This window comes from Pristis pectinata, chromosome 23, assembly GCF_009764475.1.
Source record: "Pristis pectinata isolate sPriPec2 chromosome 23, sPriPec2.1.pri, whole genome shotgun sequence".
Taxonomy (NCBI): domain Eukaryota; kingdom Metazoa; phylum Chordata; class Chondrichthyes; order Rhinopristiformes; family Pristidae; genus Pristis; species Pristis pectinata.
Window position 1 is genome coordinate 33,477,723 of NC_067427.1, and position 19,972 is coordinate 33,497,694.

Below are 19,972 nucleotides of genomic sequence, written 5' to 3' on the forward strand. Positions count from 1 at the left end.
CCTGTCCACCAGAACTTTTTCCCAATGATAGACTAACTGGATTGTAATTACCTGGCTTATCCCTGATGCCCTTCTTGAATAAAGGTACCGCATTTGCTGTCTTTCAGCCATCTGGAACCTCATCTGTGGCCAGCGAAGATGAAAATAACTCATCAGGGACCCAGCAATTTCCTTCCTTGCCTCCCATGGTAGCCTTGGATCCACCTCATCGGGCCCTGGGGATTTATCCACCTTTATGCCCCCACTAAGACATCCAGTACCTCCTTCCTTTTAATCCTAACATCCCCTAGAACTTCGCTGTCCCAAATGAAGCCTCCAACAACAGTGTCTTTCACCTCAGTGAATACAAATGAAAGGTATTCAATAAGACCCCACCCTCATCCTCTGGTGCACACACAGATTGCCCCTTTGATCCCCAATGAGCCCCACTCTTTCTCTGGTTACCCTCTTGCTCTTACTAGACATAAAATGGGATTTTCCTTAATTTTATCTGCCAGTGATACTTCATGGCCCCTCTTTGCCATCCTAATTCCTTTTTAAGCTCTCTCTGTACTCCCAAAGGGCCTCCCGCTTTCAGTGCTCAACACCTACCACACGCTTCCTTTTTTGCTTTATCAAACCCTTGATATCCGTTGACAAGCAGGGTTCCCTGGACTTGCTGTCCTCACCCTTACAGCAACAACGCCGGCCCTGAACTCTCACTATTTTAAAAGTCTCCCACTTCCCTTTACCTGCAAGTAGCTGCTCCCTGTCCATGTTTGCAAGCTCCTGTCTAACGATACTGAAATCAGACTTCCCCTAATTCAGAAACTTAATTTCCAGACTATTTTTAAACCCACTCCACAATTACTTTGAACCTTACAAAGTTGTGTTTACTATTCACACAGTGCTCATCAACTGACACTTTATCTCCTTGCCCGGCTTCATGCCCTAGGTCTAGCACCGCCCCATCCCCAGTCGGACTATCTGCGTATGGGTACAAAAAGCTCTCCTGGATGCACTTAAAAAAATTCACCTTTCCTAATCTTTTCACACTGAGGTGATCCAAGTTAATATTGGGAAAGTTGAAATCCTGACAACTGCAACCCTACTCCTCTTACACCTCCCTTGCCAACATCTGTGCTCCTCTGTCTCCTGTTGATTGTTAGAGGCCTGTAGTATAATCCCAATAATGTCATCAACCCCTTTTTATTTGTAAACTCTGTTTTACCCATATGGCCTCATTTGAAGAGCCTTCTGAGACACTGTCCCTCATTACTGCAGTGATGGACAATGATGAGCAATAAGGCAAAGCCCCCTCTTCTTTCACATTAGCCCCAGTCAAGCCTGAAACTTCTATATCCTGGAGTGTTGAGTTGTCAGTCCTGCTCCTCTTTCAACCATGTCTCAGTGACTAAGGCAATATTACATTCCCATGCCCTGAGTCCCCTTCCCACCTCGCTCCATTTGCCTCTTTTTTTACTCTTTCTCATGTCTCATCCACCAATCACTGACTCTCAACTCACCTCTCGTCCTCCCAGTTGCATCTGCCCATCATCTCCCTTCTCACTTGGTTCCACCCATCGGCTGTCAGCCCCTGCCTCATCCCTCCTCCTCACCTCTTCATACTGGCTATGTCCCCTCTACACTCTCAGTCCTGATTGTCCCTCTGCCTCCACAGGTGCCACCTGACCCACTGAGTTCCTCTAGATTATGGCATCTACAGTCTCGGTGTCCCCTCTGAGTTCATCTGCCTTACCGGTCCGACTCCTTGCATTAAAATAGATGCAATTTAGCCTTCCAGTCTTCCCATGTGACTTATCATGCCCATGTCTGCTTTGTCTATGGTCTGGTTTTGGTCAATGGTCTCTGACCTGGTCTTTCTTCTGTATCTGACCTAACCTTGCCCCAACTGTACATCTACTCTGCGACCCAGCCCCTAGACACATTATTTTGAAACCTCCCCAGAAGCACAAACCAACCTTCCAGGGAGGATATTGTACCTGTTCCGGTTGTAATAAACTCTGACGGTATTTCAAAGTGTGTGGCTCCACTTATGGTGAAAAAGAGCAGGAAATAATATTGGGAAATTCACATTCCTCCCCACCTGCAATGTTCCCCATCCCTCAACTCCATCCCGGTTGGTATAGCTAAAGGTTCAACATCATTCTCTGCCTCTAAAATTCAGTTGAAATCAATGAAGTCACTTCAGTCAACAGAGCCAAATTTGAAGACATGACTAATAGGTTTGGTACAACTGACTTGGGATGGATTCTCAGACATAAAGGTGAACTGTTACACAGACAGAATTGAGCAGGGGTTAGTGACTGGCCTTTCCCTGAAGACCCAAGTTCACATCCTGTTTAAGTGAGATGATATTTTATGGTCTTTGCATAGATAAGCAATTATTCATGAGCACAAGCCCCACAAGGCTGGACACAAATCGTCATATCACATGAAGATTATTGGGCTCATCAACACATCTGGACTAATTGCTGTATGATATATTGATGAAGATTGGGTATTGGGCACTTGTTGGTTTTAGATCAGACCCTTTCTCATACAAAACCCCAAGGTAAACACACAATTAAGCTTTGGACGTGATCACCAAGAAGCGACTGAAACAAATAGCAATCTGTTCAACTCTATCTTGAATAAATTTCACAATCGAAAATTAGAATCAGAATCAGGTTTATTACTACTGATGTATGTTCTGTTACAGACTAGGTGAATGTTCCTTTAAGGTAGAGCATAGTGGTGTGTGTGTGTGTGTGTGTGTGTGTGTGTGTGTGTGTGTGTGTGTGTGTGTGTGTGTGTGTGTGTGTGTGTGTGTGTGTGTGTGTGTGTGTGTGTGTGTGGCGTGCTTACGTCAACAGAAGATAAAGGATGTAATGACATTGTTGAAGAAGTCAGTTGAAGTCAGTCAGAGGAGAGAGAGAGAGAGAAAAGAGAGACAGACACCAGCCTGCTAGTTTCTCTATCGATGGATGAGAAACAATAACTGTGTCTGTTACTACCATCCACTTCTGTAAATTGGGAGTAATCCGGTGGAGTTCACTTTGTTGCTGACCTGTAGAGGGAAACAGGTATTTGTGCGGACGGCCACGATTCGGATGCTTTTCGGGGTGAGGAAGCCACTACCAAGTAAACACTGAGATGTCGTTTGGGTTCCATCGTGGAACATTTGGATTTTGTAATTACTCTCTCTATGTTCTCTACATCTACGTCTTATCTTCAGACAACAGTGGTTGTTGAAGAAGCCATTGCTCATGTTTCACCTTGTGGCTTGCAGAACTGAACCTTAATAACCACTCCTGGACTTGGAGTTTGGGAATTTGCCACACACACACGACAAGTTTAGTTTTGGGGTTAATGTTCAAGGTTTAACATTTTTGCTTCTAACATTCTAACATTTTCACTTTTATTTTTCTTATTATCATTAGTTATTAATAAAGTAGTTTTTAACACTGAACCATGACTCAGTGTGTTTCTTTTGTTGCTGGTTCGTAACAGTCGTGAAATTTGTTTTGCAGCAGCAGCACAGTGCAAGACATAAAAATTACTATGTTACAAAATTAATAGTGCAAAAGAGGAATAAAGTGTGTATTTTTCAGTACGTAATGGTAAAATCCACCGTGCTGGATCCAACTTCCATCTACCCAGCCTGGATGTGGATATACAAAAGAAAAGTTCAATATATGAAATAACAAAGACATGATTTGGCTGTGTGACCAAGTCATGTCTGGAGTATGAAGTGATCGGAAATGAAACTTTATTACTGATTTGTCTCAATGCAGCATTTCTGCTTTCTCCATTTGTCACTTTGAGGGTGAGAAGCAAATGAAGAAACCATTTGGAGATCACATCAGCAAGAAGAAGTTCAGTCTGTAGTCTACCAAGGTTACCCCTTCAGAACATATCCAAAAGGCATGTGGCAACAATACAAAATATAGCAAATAATAGCTAGTCAAACAGAGGATTTCTTGTACCATTTAGAGACCAGATTTATGGGCATTCAGAGAAGCATAAGCTGATTAGGGACAGTCAGCATGGCTTTGTGAGGGGCAGGTTGTGCCTCACGAGCCTGATTGAATTCTTTGAGGATGTGACAAAGCACATTGATGAAGGCAGAGCAGTGGATGTGGTCTACATGGACTTTAGTAAGGCGTTTGATAAGGTTCCTCATGGAAGGCTTATTCAGAAAGTCAGGAGGCATGGGATCCAGGGAATCTTGGCTGTGTGGATTCAGAATTGGCTCGCCCATAGAAGACAGAGGGTGGTGGTAGATGGAGCGTATTCTGCCTGGAGGTCGGTGACTAGTGGTGTTCCACAGGGATTGGTTCTGGGGCCCCTGCTCTTTGTGATATTTATATATGACTTGGATGAGCATGTGGTGGGTGGGTTAGTAAGTTTGCTGATGATACAAAGGTTGGTGGTGTTGTGGATAGTGTAGAAGGTTGCTGTAGATTACAACAGAATATTGATAGAATGCAGACCTGGGCTGAGGAGTGGCAAATGGAGTTCAGCCCGGAAAAGTGTGAAGTGATACACTTCGGGAGATCGAATTCGAAGGCAGAATACAAGGTTAATGGCAGGACTCTTAGCAGTGTGGAGGAACAGAGGGATCTTGGGGTCCACATCCATAGATCCGTCAAGGTTGCCACACAGGTCGATAGGGTTATTAAGAAGGCATGTGGTGTGTTGGCCTTCATTAGTCAGGGTACTGAGTTCAAGAGCCGTGAGGTGATGTTGCAGCTCTATAGAACTCTAGTTAGACCACACTTGGAGTACTGTGTTCAGTTCTGGTCACCTCATTATACAAAGGATGGGGAAGCTTTAGAGAGGGTGCAGAGGAGATTTACTAGGATGTTGCCTGGATTGGAGAACATATCTTATGAGGATAGGTCGAGTGACTTAGGGCTTTTCTCTTTGGAGAGAAGGAAGATGAGAGGTGAGTTGATAGAGGTGTACAAGATGATAAGAAGCATAGATCGAGTGGACAGTCAGAGACTTTTTCCTAGGGCAACCATGGCTCACACGAGGGGACATAATTTTAAGGTGATTGGAGGAAGGTATAAAGGGGACGTCAGGGGTAAGTTTTTTTACACAGAGAGTGGTGGGTGCGTGGAACGCACTGCCAGCAGAGGTTGTGGGAGCAGATACATTAAGGACATTTAAGAGACTCTTAGATAGACACATGAATGATAGAAAAATAGGGGGCTCTGTGGGAGGGAAGGGTTAGATAGACCTTAGAGTAGGATAAAATGTCGGCACAACATTGTGGGCCGAAGGGCCTGTACTGTGCTGTAGTGTTCTACGTTTTATGTTCTATTTCAACAGTCAAACCAAAGTACTTATTCATAACTTTTCCTTTCAAATTTTAGATGTTAGTGGGGAGATTTAGGCAAATGAACTATGAATTTAAATGTGGTAGATTAACTGGTCAAAGATAAACCAGCAATTAGTTACTTTAGTTTAACCAGTAACTTCAAAAAAAATAATGATTGATGACCAACGAAAAGGGGGCGATGTCAAGGTTCAGTGGCACATCACACATTTTCCTCACTGTTAAATTAACAATAATAGAATGATGGTTGTAATATTCTGTGACCATATTTGATGTATGAATTTTTAATATGAAAAATGAAATGAACATAAATTCTCCTTCAACCATACATATTGGTAATTCTTAGAAAAAAAATTGTGACATTGAAGCATTTGTTCAACATACTTGGAATTCCAGATACTAGTTTCAGCGGTCTCAGTACTCGGACAGCCCTCAAGGTTCGCAGATCAAAATCCGTCCCAACAGTGGCCAAAATCCTGTACAGAAATAACAATTACAATATTAACTTCCCTGTAGAATCACCATAAAAAGTCTGGCTTCAGACAGTTACACCACAGCAGGCATGTTTAAGTTTGTTAAAGTGAGGAGTAGATTTTTCTTAAACTCTTGTGGGCCGAAGGGCCTGTGCTGTGCTGAACTGTTCTATGTTCTCCTTATATCTGAAAAGAACAGGACAGCCGTCATAAATCAAGTTCTGATCTTTGGTGAATTGTGGGCTTGCTGATTTACACTGGTGAGCGCAGTTTTGTGTGTTGTACTCATTCTCTGCACAGTGGTGAGACGTACCTCACACCTTTATACAAGGGCCTTGACAGGACACGGAGAGAGGCAGAGGAGGAAAGCTGCACAGAACCTGCCTTGTACCAGGCAAAGGCACCGTTCGCAAAGGTTGACTATCAGGCAGATCTATTCTGTTTCTTCTCTACAGCCATTCTTCACCAATCTGTCAAGTTTATGCGAGGCCACTGCTAACCAAACGAATATAAAATCAGCCAGTCATGCTGAGGATGGATGTGCTCATCACCAGCACCATGCACTCTATGAATCTGCCCACATTTTACTCCACATTTCAATTCTTTTCCCAATCCCAAACTGGGCTGGTGATTTACTGGAAGCAATTTTGTGCTCCTGGTGAAGACTCTCTCTCTCCATTCCATTATTCAGGTGGATTCAGATCTACACCCTAGGCATGAATTTTAACAATTCCACAAATCCAGTTGACATAAATTCCCAGATCCCACTCAACTTGCAGCACAAACTTTGCTTTTCATGTCACTTGTGTTCCATTGATTGATCTGGCTGTTGCGAGACATGATTTGCAAAGATACAGAGCAGCAGAGTGCACAGTTCGGAGCACTGCTGCCTCACAGCTCCAGCGCCCCGGGTTCAATCCTCATCCTCGGTGCTGTGCAGAGTTCGCACGTTCCTCTTGACTGCATGGGCTCCCCCTGGTGCTCCAGTTTCCTCCCACATTTCAAGGTGTACTGAATGGTGGGTTAAATTGGCCACTATAAATTGCCCTTAGTGTTTAGGTGGGTGGTAGGATCTGGGTGAGTTGGTGGGAATGTGGGGAGAATAAAACTGGATTAGTATGAATGGGTGGCTGATGATCAGTGAAGACTCTGTGGGCCAAAGGGCCAGTTTCTGTGCTACAGACTCGATGACTTCCAGAACATTTGAAACTGCACTAAAATAACTGATGAAGAACACGACGATGCTGGAGGAACTCAGCAGGCCAGGCAGCATCCGTGGAGAAAAGCAGGCGGTCAATGTTTGGGGTCAGGGCCCTTCTTCAGTACTGAAGATAGGAAAAGGGGAAGCCCAATATATAGGAGGGAGAAGCAGTGCAGTGATAAGAGGACAAAAGAGGGGGAGGCGGGGTGGGCACAGGGTGGTGATAGGTAGATGCAGGGAAGAGACAGTGATGGGCAGGTGCGGGGGAGGAGGGGAGAGCAGGTTCACCGGGGGATGGGTCAAAGGTAAGGAGAGAGAGGGAAGAAAAGATAGTAAAAAGAGGCTAGGAATGGGAAGAAGAGAAGAAGCGTGGTGGAGGGGGAGGTTGTGGGGAAGGGGGGTGGGTGTTTTTCATCTAGATTCCAGCATCTGCAGTCCTTTGTTTCTCTAAAATAACTGATATTCAGGCAGTTCATACAGACAATTCGATTACCATAACCTTTACATAAGCTCGATGAAATATGTACAAAAGGCTCAAATTAGAACAATCTGTCCTCCTCTGGCTCAAAGGATCAATTGAGGTCACAGAGCACTACAGCGCAGGAACAGGCCCTTCGGCCCATCCGTCCATGCCGACCTGATCTTCTGCCCAGTCCCATCTACCTGCACCCGGACCACGTCCCTCCAAACCCCTCAATGATCAATGTTTCAAATTGATCAATGTTTCAGATTGATCAATGATCAATCCAAAGATCAATGTTTCTCTTGTGTATTTTGTTATAGGGAAAATGTAAAACACAGAAACCATTCTCCAATTAGAGTGAGGCTATTTGTCCAAATGAAAATTTCTAGGTTTTGCATCATACTCTGCAAATCCCAGACGAGGGTCTGGATTAAGCTGACTGTGGCCGACTGTTCCAATGGGAATGGTCGGCACTCAGCTGTTCACAGGTCAATGTGTCCCGGACCTGTGTATCTCCACTGCAGCTGACTGATGTTCGTGGAGCTGTCACTTTGTTTGGCTTCTACCGACAAGACCTGGCAAAGGATCTGAATCCCAATTCACTTCAATGGAGATTCCCAACCTGGAGATTGGGAATTAGAATGAGATAGGTTTTTTAAATTAATTTTACTCTATGTTGATGTCATTCCATCACACATTATGTCCATGGTGGCTTGTGCCACATGTCCGTGCACCCTATCCTCTCACACATGTTTATCTGCTTCCCTTCGATTCTTTTGCCAATTACTGACACTGATGGCTAACTTGTAGCGGCTAATTAACCAATCAACCTCTCGTTGGGATGTGGAAGATGGTCTCAGGGAGAGTGTGCAAACTCCACACAGACAGCACTGAAGATCAGGATTGAACCTGGGTTTCAGAGGTAGCAGGGCTAATTGCTACATCACTGTGCCAAGAGTTATTTGTTAGTATTTAATGTGTTTTAAATAAGTGTACTGTTTTAAATTTAATGTATTTTTTGAATTATTTAAAACAATTTTAATCATTTTCAAATGTTTCTGTAGGTAACCTCTATTTTAAGGCCTCAGAGTTTCTGAAAACACATAGCTCTGTCAGATGGTGCATTGGTGTTCTGGATGTGGGGCCTCAGTGATACACTGGCTATGGCCACCCATTGTCAAGAGTCCAGGAGAGCAAGGTCCGGGATGATTGGACCCAAGTATCTGCACCAGGTTTGCATATTGCACAGGGAGAGCAAGTCCAATGACCTTCAAAGGTCAAGACACAAGAGGCTGCAGATACAGGAACCTGGAGCAATGCACAAATAGCTGGAGGAACTCAGCGGGTCGGGCAGCACCTGTGGAGGGAAATGGACAGTCGACGTTTCGGGTCGAGACCCTTCACCTGGACTGAAAGACGGCCAGTAAAAAGAGGTGGAGGGAAGGGGTAGAGCAAGAGCTGGCAGGTGATAGGTGGATCCAGGTGAGGGAGGTGATAGGCAGATGGAGGAGGGCAGAGTTGGAACAGTGCCAGAAGCTGGGAGGTGACAGGTGGAGAGACAAAGGGCTGATAGGAGAGGAAGGTGGAGCCTGGAATCAAGGCAGAGAGGGGGGCAGCCTTCTGTCTGCTGACCCTCTATGATCGTCTCACTCCTCTGGTTCTGGCCTCTTGTAAGTTCTGATTCTCATCAGACCGCCAGTGGCTCTGTCATCAGCTACCTTCACCTGAAGCCCTTAGATTCTTTCCTTAAAACTCTCCTCTTTTTTGAGGTGATCTGTGAGACTTACCCTTGTGAGCAAATCTTTTGATCATCTGTCCCAATATCTCAAATGGCTCAGTGTCAAATCTTGTGGGTGACACTTTTGTGAAGCGCCAGGGCCTACTTCACAATGATAAAGGCACTATGTAAGTATTACCGACTGCTCGGTTTTAAGTACACCAAGTTAAGCAGCACCGCAAAATAAGGAAAATAGTAGGGCAGGCAGACTTGCATTTATATGGCACCTTCTATGTCCACAGAGCATTTTGAAGTGTTGTAGCAGTTTAAGTACTTCCAAATTATTGTCACTGTTATACTATAGGAAACGTGGCAGGTAAATTGTACAAAGCAAGGCCCAATGTTAAAACCAACATCACCGAACACCCAACATCACTGAACACAGGTTAGATGTGTGGTTTGCCAACACAATATCGACCATACTTTGTTGGTGACTCACTGGCTGTCAAGAGCTTTGGGATAGTCCCCAAGAAGGGAATGTTGCTGTGGACCGTTCTTTAGAGTTTCAAACAAAGCTGTACAATTTGCAAGGGTGATAACCCATATTGAACAAGTAGCAGGTGGGTTCACTCCATTGGTCACTGCCCAAGTAACAAAGCTTAAATCCCCAGAATATTTGCACGCACGGACATGACATGTCTTGCATTGCCTGACTGAAGTAAGATCAAAATACATCAGTGAAATTCCTCCTTGGTCAGGGGTGAGCTCTTAGTCTTTGAACTGCATTTCCACTGTGGCCAGTGGAAGGAAGGTCTGGAAGTGAGTTCATCTCACAGATGAGACCATGTTGCATGATTCATGCTGGGGCCAAAAAACATACCCCTATATCATCATCTGTGCTGTGCCCACGTAGCAATAAAACAATGAGTTTCAGCCTGGATCACATCAGCAATATTCACACATGCCATGTACTGAATCAGTCAGCTGTATGTTTACAACAGTTTCTGTTTTTATTTAAAATAACTTGGGTTGGGTTTTCTTCCTAGACCTTTGCAAGAGAAACGAACTATGCTAAATGAATGAAAACGTGTCTTATTTTAAAAGGAAATGTGCCAGCGAATGCTGTTGATGAACTATATTTGGTTATCATTAAGCTGGGCTTCACAATGGATTAATGTATATAAGATAACATCCATAACCTTCATCGCAGGCAACGCAATGTTTTCAATATCATGCCATAAATGTGATTACAACATTAATAAATTATGTATGATGTGGTGCTTGCTGTGTGCAGTGTCAGTGCTTCCAACAGTACAGGAAAGCTGACCTGTACATGGGCGCCCATTATTTTTGAGTACAAGCTGGCTTTGAAAAGCACTGGTGAACCATGTTCTGGTCTGCTTCTGTCTGCACTCTTTGAAGGAGCTTCTCTACCCTTTCCCCAGCATGATGCACATTTAACCCCTTCAAGTACAATTCCACATTCAGAATTATTACTGGATCTGCTCCATCACCCTTCTGGATGATTGCAGCTCTCTACATTCAGAGATTTTCTCCTCTTGCACCTGCTTCTTTTGCCAGTAAAGGAGACGGATTATTTAGAATTCTTCACTGCACTATTGCACAGTGCCTGTTAAGTAGTTCTATCACATGCATTAACCATAAGATAAAGGGAAATGGCTGTCAGGATTCAGTCAGGATTCATTCGTTGGTCCCTTGAGTAAAGGGGAGTTACTCTTCATTCCCGTGAAAATCTTACAGCTCACCGGTAATGAGTAAAATAAATTAACACTGAGTGCAAATATCTCTGCTACCTTATGCCTTCTAAAAGCAATTAGGCAACACAATACTCCAAGAACAAGTGAGACCTCCAACCGCTAACCACATTTGTACAGAGAATGGGCAGGAAAAGGATACGAGAAGGTCTCCTTGACTCATGAGCTGCCCCTAACCGGAAATGGATCTCCTTACATTTGAATCCTGAAACAAGGTTCTTAAATAAAATATTAACCCCATCATATTCCTGCCTTCCTGACTCTGAAGGTGACTCTTCTATTCCCCCTCCATCACACACAGGCACACAGCACACTCTCCCCAGTTGAGGCTGGTAGTACTTATCACTATCCACAGCAGCACACAATGTGGCACCTGCCTCTCAGATTCATGTCGTTGGGACCATGAGAATAAACTTCAGAGGGGCAGTGCAAGGCCCTGACATGACTGGGGCATTTACTGCCCCCTCAGCATGGATTTCCAGGCAAATATATTCAGCTTTTGAATGAAGTAAAACCATCAAGGCTCATGGCATCACCAACGATAACGGGAGCCCAGATATCAGAGCAGAACCGTTTAACTTCTCTATTACACATGGATCTGTTGTCAGGTCTTGAAGATGATTATGTGTCTTTAATATTTCATTGTTTATTGGGATAATTGTGACTGAAATTGCTGAGATAGGATGTGCAGGAATTGTGCTGAGTATCACGAGTGAGGGATTTCTTTTTATGTATTCAAAAGAGGTTGGGATGACCAAAGAAAAAGCAGTAAAAACTGGAAGTGCTTGGCAGATCAGGTAGCAGAGGCAATGAGGGCGGCAGAGATTTGAGATCAATCACAAGTGTTGGATGAAAACGATAAATGGTTTCAGAAATCAGAGCCATTTGCTTGTCTGGGTGGGGAAGGCTGATGCACCTGCTGGGTCCAGTGGTCCAGCCCTCTGTGGAGAAGTTACTCACTGTCGTGCAGGGGAGGAACTTGTCCTTGACCAAGGGTACCAAAGGCATGTGTATCCATACACCCCTCACATTCTGTTCCCATGTGAACTGGTGACCGAAGATAAATTCTAACCCCTGCCTTCCCCTTGTTCAGCACGGCAGAGAGATGAATTGCTTCGAAGCCTCCAGCAATGTTGAAATCATCCAGAGCAAACACAGGAAATCCATTTGCTTTGTAATTCAATTTTTCCTTCATCTCATATGGCATCACATTTCATAAAGTGGCAATCAAAGTAGGTGTGATTACTAATGTAGGTTACTTCTCTGCATTACTGTTTCTTACAACATCAATAGCCGCACCATCAGCTCCCATCATTTTTGCATAACAGGATTTATACCCACATCATATATTCACCAAGTTGTTATATAAATTACTACTATTGCCTTTTGGAATTTAAAAAAGCAACCGAACCTCCTGGGTTGTATGTGTGAGAATTGCTCTCGAAATATCACATCACAAAGATGGGGAAACATGTTGCCTTGAAATGCTCCACATGGGATATCATTGGTCTTCTTCATTCTATGAAAGGTAAACAGTGAGCAAAGATGAGCGTCTTTTTTACTTGGAGGAATTAAACAATGCACAATGAGTCACGATGAAAGAAAGACCCATATTTATATTCCATATTCTTTTGGCATGACCCAAAGCACTTCACAGCTAATGTAATAATCTGCAGTGTAATAACTGTTGTGATATAAAAACACAACTTCCAAATTTTGCACAGCGAGCTCCTATAAAATGTAGAGATAACAGCCAGTGTTGATTTGAAGAGTCATTGGCTGCCTTCTCTTCACTTTATCATTTTGTGATTCCAAGATTCGTTTTGGCTTTGTTATTTATAGGTTAATCACAGACAACTGTTGTGTTCAACCTTCACTTGTTCAACCATTACCCAATGATGGTAACTGAGGAATTAAGGTCAGGACATTCCAAGCAAACTCATCACCAAACTCCAAGACCTGGGACTCAACACCTCCCTCTGCAAATGGATTCTTGCCTTTCTGACCAACAGTCCGCAATCAGTGAGGATAGGCAGCAATACCTCCAGCACGATTATTCTCAACACTGGTGCCCCACAAGGCTGCGTCCTCAGCCCTCTACTCCCTATATACTCATGACTGTGTGGCCAGATTCTGCTCTAACTCCATCTACAAGTTTGCAGATGATACCACCGTTGTAGGCCGTATCTCAAACAATGATGAGTCGGAGTACAGGATGGAGATAGAGAGCTTAGCGGAATGGTGTCATGACAACAACCTTTCCCTCAATGTCAACAAAACAAAAGAGCTGGTCATTGACTTCAGGAAAGGGGGTGGTGTACATGCACCTGTCTACATCAATGGTGCTGAGGTCGAGAGGGTTGAGAGCTTCAAGTTCCTAGGGGTGAACATCACCAATAGCCTGTCCTGTTCCAACCACATAGATGCCACAACCAAGAAAGCTCACCAGCACCTCTACTTCCTCAGGAGGTTAAAGAAATTTGGCATGTCCCCTTTGACACTCACCAACTTTTATCGATGCACCATAGAAAGCATCCTATCTGGATGCATCACGGCTTGGTACGGCAACTGCTCTGCCCGGGACCGCAAGAAACCGCAGAGTTGTGGACACAGCCCAGCACATCATGGAAACCAGCCTCCCCTCCATGGAGTCTGTCTATACCTCTCGCTGCCTTGGTGAACAGCCAGCATAATCAAAGACCCCACCCACCCGGGTCATTCTCTCTTTTCTCCTCTCCCATCAGGCAGAAGATACAGGAACCTGAGGGCACGTCCCACCAGGCTCAGGGACAGCTTCCCTTATACGATGAGATGGACTCTTGACCTCACAATCTACCTTGTTTGACCTTGCACCTTATTGTTTACCTGCAATGCACTTCCCTGTAGCTGTGACACTCTACTCTGTATTCTGTTATTGTTCTCACCCTGTACTACCTCAATGCACTGTGTAATGAATTAATCTGTATGAATGGTATGCAAGACAAGTTTTTCACTGTACCTCGGTACAAGCGACAATAATAAACCAATACCTATACCAATACATTGCAGAGAACTCATCTTTGACTTGGCAAGAATTCATCCACCTTGGTCAATCCCCTCTATCCCACTCTCTTTGATCTGTACACCTCTGCAACTTAAAAGACACATGTTTTCTCACTTTCCAAATTCCAATGAAGGGGCATCTGAGATATCCACTCTGTTCTTCTCTTCACAGATACTGCCTGACCTGCTGAGTATTTCCACATGTCCTGCTTTTGTTTCATTGAGGAGAACTCCCCTGCTGTACCTTAAAAATGCATCAGGAATTTTTTTCAAGTTCACCTGAGAAAGCAGTTGGAATCTTGGATACATATCTCATCCGAACATCAGTATTCCTGCAAATACTGAAAGTACTCCCAATATCCCACACTGCATTGTTAGCTTAGATTTTGTGCACAAGGCCATGGAGTAGTTCTACTGATTCATAGGTGAGATTACAACCAAAGGAACCACAACTGACCCTTTACATCAGGCGATTCTTACACTGGTTGCATCACCGCTTGGAATGGAGGCTCCAATGCACAGGATCGCAAGAGGCTGCAGAGGGTTGCAGACTCAGCCAGCTTCATCATGGCCACAACCCTCCCCGCCATCGAGGACATCTTCAAAAGACGGTGCCTCAAGAAAGCGGCATCCATCACTAAGGACCCTCACCACTCGGGACATGCCCTCTTCTCGTTACTACCATCGGGGAGGAGGTACAGGAGCCTGAAGACCCACACTCAATGATTCAGGAACAGCTTCTTCCCCTCCACCATCAGATTTCTGAATGGTCTGTGAACCTTTTTTGCATTATTTATTTTTGTAACTTATAGTACTTTTACGTCTTTGCACTGTACTGCTGCCGCAAAACAACAAATTTCACGTCAGATGTCAGTGATAGTAAACCTGATTCTGATTCTGATTCCAATATGTTGTAAAGCATTGACAGAACATTGACAGACTTGCCTGTGTTAGTGACAGATTATCTCTCTGTCCTTGGACAAGGAATGGTGGAAGTTAACATTTCTTTTATATAATGAGTAAAGCAAATTTTTAATTAAAAATATAAGAGAAACAATGATAAGCATTTGGTCTAATATATCATGTAAATTAATGCAGAATATCAGCTGTTTATTTTCAAGAAACTCAGTTGGAGAGTATGAAGGTAGCATTGACTAACATATGTTGGTGTCTGAAGTAGCTCCTTGCCTCCTGTAAAACCAAGTGAATGGTAGCTTTAAAACACAACCCCTTCCCTGTAATTTTGCTGGTTGTGCCTGGCCATTAAACATAAATGACCTGGCTGAGTATGTTGATGGATGGGTCAGTAAGTTTGCAGACGATACCAAGATTGGTGGAGTTGTGAATCGTGTAGAAGACTGGCGATGGATACAGCTGCAGATGTGGGCAGAGAAATGGCAGATGGAGTTTAACCCAGAGAAATGTGAGGTTTTGCACCTTGGTGGGACTAATGTCAAGAGGCAGTACACTCTTAAGGGTAAGACCCTTAACGGTATTGAAGAGCAGAGAGACCTTGGGGTGCAAGTCCATGGCTCGTTGAAAGTGGCTACATAGATAGATAGGGTGGTTAAGAAGGCTTATGGAATGATTGCATTTATTAATCGAGGTATTGAGTACAGGAGTCAAGAAGTTATGATGCATCTCTATAGAACTCCGGTTAGGCCACATTTAGAGTATTGTGTGCAATTCTGGTCACTTTCACTATAGGAAGGATGTCAAGGCTTTAGAGAGGGTACAGAGGAGGTTTACTAGGATGCTGCCTGGATTAGAGGGCATGTGCTATCAGGAGAGGCTGGAGAAACTTGGGCTCCTTTATCCGGAGCAACGGAGGCTGAGGGGTGATCTGTTGGAAGTCTATATAATTATGAGGGGCATAGATAGTGTGGACAAGCAATATCTTTTTCCCATTATTGAGCGATCCAATACCAGAGGGCATGCATTTAAGGTGAGAGGGGGTAGGTTCAGAACAGATATGAGGGGTACGTTTTTTACCCAGAGAGTGGTGGATGCTTGGAATGTGTTGCCTGATAGGGCGGTGGAGGCAAATTCATTAGGGTCTTTTAAGAGGGGCTTGGATGGGCACATGAATGAGAGGAAATGGGCACATGAATGATGGATATGGGCATTCTGTAGGTAGGAGGGATTAGCTATGTCGGCACAACATTGTGGGCTGAAGGGCCTGTTCTGTGCTGCACTGTTCTATTTTCTATGTTCCAAATGAATTTGATGCCTGTTCTTCCTCTTTCTCAATGAAGTGAGATGTGAAATACAGCTGTATTTGTTGATTTTCTGCCCAAAGGAGTGAACTTGGTGGGGCCTGGTAACCCATTAGTGCATAAATGTAATCTCACTCTGCTGAATCATCTGCTTCCCTTTCACCAGAAGATGAACAAGAACATAACCCAACATTCAGCAGATTATCCAGGAAAGAATGGACCTCAATGGAGAATGCTTTAAAGTGATGAATTGACAAATGACCATTGCTGCTTTCTGCTCTTTCCATTCTGATTAAGGAGCCTGTTATAAATACTGCTGCAGTTGGAGAAACGGTCATCAGTGATTCAGCAATGTATGAAACTTTTAAGTGAACAAACCCCACCTGGTAGCACATGTTATCTCATTCCCTCTAACTACTTTTTGACTTTGTTTTTCTGCGGAGGTAAACACACTAGGGATTTGTTGTTTACCCACTGCTACATATTAGTCAAGGGTAACATTAAGATGACTGAGTCAAATGTCATACTGTCAGCCAATCATAATATAAAGGCAGGGTCATTTGTGTTATTGTTGCCATACGCAGCTGCTGTGGATCAGTTATATTTGAGATATTGCTTTATTGAACACAATATGCTTCCAACAGCTAATTTGGCAAATTCCATAAATGATTTGGCAAAATTTTAAATAAATCGGCTGGATGCCAAACCAAGAGAACATACTTAAAGGATGTTGTGAGGATACTCCTGGCTAAAGGTGGCATGGAGTGAATTCAACAGTTGGCTCGATGAACCAATTTTCTCATACTCTGCAAGACCATGCTATTTGTAACCAGTAGGTATACGACCATACCTGCAATAGAGTCTCACTGTTAACAGTAAAAGATATCTGTACAAGTCACTGAACAGCATGAGTTCGGAAACACCCAGGTTGTAAAGTGCTGATTGCCCATTTCCAGTGCCCACCTCCAGAATTAACACCACTCAGTGTCACATTTGCTGTAAAGCACATCTCTGCAGTGGAATAGCCCAGAATTAAGCTCCCATTATGGAGAGTAATGCACAGGAGAGCAGGATTAATCTATAAATACTGGGCTTTTCAAGATAAATTGAAGTTTATGTATCACATAGCATATTACTCAGATTAATTTTGCCAGCCTATGCAGGAAATGGTATAACATGAGTAACACTAAGCTACACGGTATGGTTCCTAAAGCAAAAATCTGTGAGTTTTGTTCAGGCAGAGGATTATTTGATTGCTAGCACTCACAATCATGAATCAATATATTTTAAATCTTGAAACTAGCCCTGAAAGATCAGACAGAATTGCTCTGTGCCTCAGTTCTACATTCTAGATGTATTTGGTTACAAACAGCATGCCCCTGTCAATCAGTGAAAGATTTCTGACACGTTAGAATTGAATATCTTTGTTTTCTAAGTGGCACTGCTCTGCTGAGATCGTGCAAACCTTCAGAGATTTCAATCTGTCGTCATGCATTCTAGCCTCCTCCTCAGACAAGAGAATGCGAGGACACCTGCCAACTCAAGCACTGAGGGGATTTGAAGAACCCTGTGAAGAGAAACCATTGCAAACCAGTGAGAAAGACAAAACAGGCAGAATTTGTAATGCTGGGGCGCACTGCTGTCCAAACCTTACAAAACAGGATCCTGCCTGCTCCACATGACGTTCCTTGGAAAGGCTGTAAGAGACAAGCACACTCCATACTCAGCAGCTGACTTTATTTTGTTTTGTTGCTTTACTCAGTTCTGTAGTTGTATGGCCCCCCGCCCCCCCCCCCCCCCCCTCCAGGGCTGAGTGATATCAAGGGAACTGCAAGAAGCTTCTGCCTTCATCTCAAGAAGTGGCTCTATTCACAATGCAGATGTCTCAGGGCATGGAAAGAACCCATTCAGCCCATTGAATCTATGCTGGCTCTGAGAAAAATCTCATCAGTCCCACTCTCCCACTTTTTTCCATGTAATTTACACTCTCTCACACACCCCATCAACCCATCCTGATTCACCTGTTACTCACCTACTCCAGGGGTAATTTACAGCAGCTAAACCTACTAAACAGCACATAGAGTCATACAGCATGGAAATAGGCCCTTCGGCCCAATTGGTCCATGCCGACCAAGATGCCCCATCCAAGCTAGTCCCATTTGCCTGCATTTGGCCCATAACCTTCTAAACATCTCCAATCCATGTACCTGTCCAACTGTCTTTTAAAAGTTGTTATTGTACCTGCCTCAACCATTTCTTCTGGCAGCTCATTCCACATATAGACCACCCTTTGTATAAAAAAGTTGTCCCTCAGGTTCCCACTAAATCTTTCCCCTCTCACCTTAAACCTGTGCTCTCTAGCTCTTGATTCTCCAACCCTGGGGAAAAGACTGTGCGCATTCATCCTATCTGTGCCCCTCATGATTTTATACACCTCTGTAAGATCACCTCTCAGTCTCCTACACTCCAAGGAATAAAGTCCTAGACTGTCCAACCTCTCCCTATAACTCAGTCCCTCAAGTCCTAGCAACTTCCTCGTAAATCTTTTCTTGACTCTTTCCAGTTTAATGACATTTTTCCTATAGCAGGGTGACCAAAACTGAACACAATACTCCAAGTGTGGCCTCACCAGCATCCTGTACAACCGCACCATGGCCTCCCAACTTTTAAACTTAATGCTCTGACTGATGAAGGCCAGCATGCCTAAAGCCTTCTTCACCACCCTGTCTACCTGTGACTCCACTTTCAGGTAGCCATGTACTTGAACTCCAAGGTCTCTCTGTCGTACAACACTCCCCAGGGCCCTACCGTTCACTGTGAAAGTCCTACCTGGATTTGGCTTTCCAAAATGAAATATCTCATACTTATCTGAACATCCTTGAAATGTGGGAGGAACACACAAACTACACACTGACCACACTACCTGCTATGTCATTATATTGACCCATTTAATTTGAGAAACTTGCTTATTCTGGCTGAACAATCAACAAGTTTTAGTTACAGTGACCTACAAATCTGTTCAGGTTAGACAACAAAGCACTCAAGGTCCAAATCCAACCACAGCAGTGGATAAAAGTTGATAAAATTCCAAGCCAACTTATTCCCTTAAATTAACAGTTAGGGTAAATTGGAAAATGCTACCTGAAGACAGAGTGAACCCAAACAACCTGTCACTTTTTCTCCAGTGATTTCAAAAGTTTTGATTTGTTCTTTCCAGTCTGAACCTTTCTCTCATAAGACAAGCTTAAGACAGTTTTAAGAATGAAGTATTGGATCTTCATTGGACGAGAACTGCAATAAAAATAATGCAGAGTTCACGACGTATGAGATTAGAATTAAAAAAGAAGCCAACAATATGTGGTAAAGTTACTCTACAAACTCAGTGCTCTAGCTTTGACAGTGACCTTGATTGGGAGTTCACAAGCAGCTACCAACCTCTGCATGAATGCCCAGAAATGGTTGGAACTGCATTATAGAAACAGCTCACTTGCTTTTATTTATTCAGTCACTGGATGTGGACATCATTGGCAATGCCAGCATTTATTGTCCACCCTTAGTTGTCCCAAAACAATGTTGTCTCTGGCAATCTAGTAGTTCCATAGTTGCCATCAATGGGACCGGCATTTTTTAAAATCTGAATTATTTAAACACTGGAATTTAATCTCCGAGATCCATGGTGGGATTTGAACTCATGTCTCTGAATGTCTGGCCCAGATTTTCAACTGGCAGATTAGTAATATAACCAATACACCACTGCAC

The 19,972-nt window shown here is 43.6% G+C and overlaps 1 protein-coding gene across 1 annotated transcript in view; it reads right to left on the reverse strand.

Annotated features, from left to right (window-relative positions):
• The window catches only part of cacna1ba (calcium channel, voltage-dependent, N type, alpha 1B subunit, a), a 645,315-nt gene that overhangs the window by 378,794 nt on the left and 246,549 nt on the right, over positions 1–19,972 (reverse strand). The window contains 1 exon segment of the mRNA XM_052037346.1: positions 5,711–5,802. Coding sequence (XP_051893306.1) covers positions 5,711–5,802 — 92 coding nt within the window.